At 33.3% G+C, this 5,359-nt stretch overlaps 1 protein-coding gene across 1 annotated transcript; it reads right to left on the minus strand.

Moving 5' to 3' along the window:
• Positions 1 to 850: 850 nt before the first annotated feature.
• LOC140982471 (protein LSD1-like) lies at positions 851 to 4,997 on the minus strand. The gene is made up of 7 exons (XM_073448992.1): positions 4,817 to 4,997; positions 4,552 to 4,733; positions 2,918 to 3,028; positions 1,819 to 1,928; positions 1,539 to 1,619; positions 1,343 to 1,414; positions 851 to 1,253 (listed from the first exon to the last, which is right to left on the minus strand). The coding sequence occupies exons 2-7, from the start codon at positions 4,661 to 4,663 to the stop codon at positions 1,212 to 1,214; spliced, it is 528 nt and encodes a 175-aa protein (XP_073305093.1). The 5' UTR covers positions 4,664 to 4,733; positions 4,817 to 4,997; the 3' UTR covers positions 851 to 1,211.
• Positions 4,998 to 5,359: the final 362 nt, after the last annotated feature.

The following is a 5,359-nucleotide window of genomic DNA, read 5'->3' on the forward strand; positions in this document are numbered from 1 at the left end:
CGGATCGTATCACCACATCTCACCATTATATTAGATTATATTTTAATATCTAAATTTTATTTTTTTAAAAAATATTCGAAAATTTGATCGGGTGAATAAATATTTACTTCTCAAATTACTTGAAAAGTTATCCTATTCATGATATTTTGTTACGTAGATTGGCTTTATTTTTAAAATTGAACTTACGTTAATGTCGCTCTGTGTTATGAGAAATAAAAAATCGATTCACTGTTCAAATAATTAGAGTAGGTTTTTCATAAGACGGTCTCACATATTTTTATTTGTGAGACGGATAAATCATATTCATATTTACAATAAAAATTAATATATTTGTCATAAAAAGAAGTACTTTTTCGTGGATGACCCATACAGAATATCCGTTCCACAAAATTGACCCGTAAAACTGCCAGGAGTTTTTGTGAAATAATTATGTGAATGTTTGTTCATTTTCTTGATTTAATGACATACCAGTCATTTTATATAACATAAAATTATTTAATTAATTCACTAGATAATATATAATTTTATTAGAATAAATAAATAATCTTATTTTTATTTCTCACAAAACAGAAAAATTTATAATTGATTTTAATTTATAATTAGTCAGTTACTACTTATAAAAAAAATAAAAAAACGAGTTAGTCCATTTAAATTTTTTCAGGAATTGATTATTGTAGAGCTAAGATATTGAAGCTCTTCTAAAGCCCAATATGTGTGTATATAAGTCATACATATGTCATATGTGTAACGCAGTGCATGGCAATTGGCAAGGTTGCTGCCCAGCTGCAGATATAATTCCCAGTACAAATCAAGGATCATTGGTAGCATAAGAGCTAAAGATGATGATATTACAAGAAGCTGTTATCTTCATCTTCGTTATCACACTTCGCACAGCAAGTTCAGCCTAACAAATCTAGACATTTCGACAACAACGATCTTAGTTTTCCCTTCACCCCACTTAAAACAATTTCCTTACAAATGATGAAGAAGGTAGAGCTTTCATCACGTTATATTTATACATATATTCAATATACATAATCACACAAACACTTCTGTTTTCGATAACATAGAGTGCCACACCACAAAACAGCAACATCACTAAGATATATTCCCGCCAAATATACATACCTCATATACCCAAAAAGCAAAATGGTGAATGCATTTCTTGGCTTAGTGATGGTTCCAGTGATCCAACAAAGTATCTATCCGGATCACTTCTTATCCATAGTGACCCCAACAACAACGTTGCTAACCTGAAATTTGAGATATTGTCTAAAACTCGGTCATATAGAAAGGGAGTAATGAGCGATTATGAGACAGATGTCACAAACAGCAGATCTACCAGTTTCCCACTCTTGTCAACGGACATGGGATTTTCCACAACCACGGTTTGGTTTTGAGAATTGGATAATGCCTGTGTAAAAAAAAAATAGAAAATGACAACAACAAAACATTCAGAAAGAAGATTTTCCAGTGAATGGTATTTTTAATCCATATATGCAGCTTTGATTTAGTAGCTGAAAACATCAGGAACTTACGGCTGAACTAGAAGGTGGCGATGCTGAAGAGGGAGTTCCGTTTGGCCTATGCATGGGAATGGGCACCCTAACATTTCTCATCTGCAACACAAAACAAATATATAGTACCAGCACAGAAGAGGAACAACGTGCGTCTTTTCTTATGACCTCAAATGAAAGTTTAAATACTACATGGGAATCGAGCATTTGTTGAATTTAGTTAAGAAGGAGAAAACTGACAGTGATCTTAACTGTGCTTCGAAATCTAAAAAATAAATGACAAATATATTGGGATGCTTACATTGACGTGAGTGATGAATTGACATACGGCACATTTGACAGAAGGAGCCCCATATGGGTACATAAGTGTTGTGCGGCAATTTCCACAGTTGACATGAGCGACATTAGATGCTAAAAAAGAACCAAACTCCACAATAAACACAAAGGAAATTCGGAATAAACTTGACATTAAGATGCTTGACAGGCAATGAAGAAAATAAGCTATTGTTGTTGCTTCCGCATATCTTTTGGATTTACATGGTGTGTTCCACAGTATCTTATCATTATGAGGGTTTTGACTGATATAATCAGGCTGTAAGAATGAAAATAGCAATCACCAGCAATAAATAATGAAAGTAAATATTAAGTAATAATTCTTCCCTCTACACAATGAAGCGTACATTGTTTTTATGCTATCAATTCACAATCAAGCATACAATAATTCTAATACAGATTTGGAAGCATAAAAACACATCTATCAGCCTATTATCCTGTAATTGTAAATGGATTGGAAATAAAATGTGGCTTGGGCAAAAAAAACACAAATCTCTTCACTCTTCGAGGAGAACCAACAACCAAGAAGGCTTTATCCGGGCATCAAATATCAACTACTGGAGTGTCCCTTACTTACAGTATATAATTCATTTAACATTTTACCGATTATTTGCCTTATATGTTCCTTTCTGAACTAACAATCATTACAAGAGAAAAATTTTATACTATCTATCCACCAAAAATATATTAGTAGTACGCTCAAGGCTCAACTAAATTATCATGATATAATTTTTGTCTTGAAACATGAATATCTCTTTCAATGGGGAGAAGTAAATAAATCACATATTGAATTAACAAAACAATTTTAACAAGTAGAGAGATAAAGCGGCAGGGAATGCATAATCAAATCTTTCCACTAATATAACTTGATAGAAGATCACTGCATGTGCCATGCACATTTCATTGCACCAATAACGAAAATACAGGTAAATTTTTCATGGATAAGCAAAGATACCAAGATCTGACATTTATGATATTTATATACAAGAAAAAATACTCTAGATAGAAGACATGATCCCTTAACAGTGGTCTCTAAAACAGTATCTACAATAAACAATGATTATCACCTGGTGCCAGGTTCACGGTGTGACAACAGGAGCATCTCACACTTGTAGCTCCACGAGTATACATCAACAAGGTACGGCAACCCCCACATATCAGTTGGGCCATTTCCATTCCTGAGGAGGGACAGTGTTAAATTGCATTAAAACCGTGAAATTGAAGCCTAAAACTAGGAAATAATAGAGAATTGCTCTGCCCTAAGCTACGTTTTTGACAAAGCAGTCTCATAGCTGTGGGGTACATGCACATATAGACATCTGAGAGCATGATTCAGAAATGACCTCATTCTTTGTTCTAGTACGTAAATATTGACAAACATAAAGTAAAATCTAGAATATAAACACACATGTACAGCTCACAGCATAAAAAGAAAGGTTTTACCGGTGCTTAGTTGGGCTTTATACATTATTCAACTAATGATTCTTAATAGAGTTGTGTAATTCTTAGGAATATAATTCTTAGATATTTTTTGGTTAAAATTTTTTTAAAAGTTGACGAGATATATTATATGAAAGTATGAAAGAGTATAATGACTGGTGGGAAATAATAGAAAGTATAAAGATTATTGAGTAACTATTAAGGTCTTAACAGTTGATTTAACAAGTAAAATAATGAATGAAGTGAAAATTAGGGAAAAAATCAAAAGACCTCTGACAGTTGGGCTCTCGAGTTGTATCAAGAACCCAACAAAGCAATTCCTTGATTCTAAAACTCAAACCCAAAAATAAAAATGCATATTCCATTACTAAATTCAAAGTGGTCCATGTATAACACTGAAAGAAGCAATAGTCATGATGCAAAAGAAAATTCCAATCAACCAAGATAAAACAATCAGATGATGCCCCTCAGTTAATGATAAACAAGATGATTGTTGATTGTTAAGGCCCTTATGGATGAGAAATAACATATACATATGCTTGCCTTCCTTCTCTTAAACCTGTGAATAATGATATTATGTGACTATAGTATTCAGAAAGCTCTAAACTGACAGAAGAGTGCTCATCTTGGAAGTAGGGGTGACCCTAATTAAACAAGAGGGGTTGAATCAATTGATTCGGGTAGGGGAAAACTTGAATTTCAGGAAAAATCAGGCGTAAAAGTTTCAATTTTATTTTATTTTCCCCAAAAGGCGACAGCCTAAAGAAAAGATGAATTTACTCGAATCAAGATTCAAACTTTGGAGCTTGATGCATAATAGATGACTACAGATATATATTCAAACAGCAGCCCTTTTATCATAAAAAATGCAGTTGCAAGAACAAATTCTTCTAATAATTTGTGTGCCATACATTTTCGGAAATATGAATATAAATCCACGTGAGCTACATCAAATTCCCCCAAGACTTGGTAAAACAAAAATACAGCAATATTTTGCCTGTTGAAACATTTTTGGACTATAAGAGGAGAAGCATTGCAACGTAACGATATTTCTTTCTAAAAGATTCACCCTATCGAGCGATGGAATTAACTAGAAAGAACAAATCATATCATAAAGATCACTAGCAGCACAAAGTCATAAAAAACAGCACTTCTTTTTTTTTTCTCGCAGAAGCACATGGACAAATAACAGGAAACTTATCTGTTCCCATCCAAATTTCGGCTGAAGGGTACAAATTATCGTGCAAAATTTAAAATTTACCTGGAGGGGGCACATTAGTGATGGCATTACACACAGCGCAGCACACATTGGTTGCCCCGCTCGGGTACATCAGCAGACTCCTACAACCGCTGCATACAATCTGGCTCTGCATTCCTCCGCTCGCACTAAAATCTCTCAAAAAATAACACAGCCAAATTCACCACCAACAGGCCAAATCAAGCCTTCAAAACCCAAAAGTTGAAAAAAAAAATCAATATGCTCAATCTATAGCAAGAAACAAGACAGATCTGATCAAAAAAACAACCAGCGGTGGATGCATTCAGTGTTCATGGGGCAACAGAGGGATGATTGAGGATAGAGTACTTGGTAGGAATCGGAATTGGAATCGGAATTTTCTATCAGTTGTCACATCGGAGAGGGAAGCGAATGCCGTGTATTGGCAGTTTCTTGGCCACTTTATCCACTACGGTGGATGCCCCTTTCACTTTTTACTGCATACCATTTAACTTAAAGGAGCACAGCATTATTTTTTTAAATTTCTCTTTGAAAAATGCATGCTTGTTTTTTTTAAGTCTTTTTTAATACTTTATACAACTTTGGTGGTACATATTTGGAACTAGAGATCGAATTCGAGATTCAATATTAACAAATTTTTTTTTGTATTAAAAAAGAGATATATTTATAATTTATATGTTTTTTTTAACCGTTTTTTTGAATACTTTAGACAACTTTGGTGGTACATATTTGTAACTAGAGATCAAATTCGAGATTTAGCAGTAACGATCTATTTTTTATATTAAAAAAGAGATATATTTATAATTTATTTATTTTTTTTAACAGTCTTTTT

This window comes from Primulina huaijiensis, chromosome 1 (genome assembly GCF_012295235.1).
Source record: "Primulina huaijiensis isolate GDHJ02 chromosome 1, ASM1229523v2, whole genome shotgun sequence".
NCBI lineage: Eukaryota > Viridiplantae > Streptophyta > Magnoliopsida > Lamiales > Gesneriaceae > Primulina > Primulina huaijiensis.

Coding starts and splice junctions, on each gene's coding strand:
- LOC140982471 (XM_073448992.1), bottom strand. CDS start 4,663: ATGCAGAGCCAGATTGTATGCAGCGGTTGTAGGAGTCTGCTGATGTAC. Junction 3,029..4,551: donor CACTAATGTGCCCCCTCCAG/GTAAATTTTAAA, acceptor GTCCCTCCTCAG/GAATGGAAATGGCCCAACTG. Junction 1,415..1,538: donor CGCCACCTTCTAGTTCAGCC/GTAAGTTCCTGA, acceptor TTTTTTACACAG/GCATTATCCAATTCTCAAAA.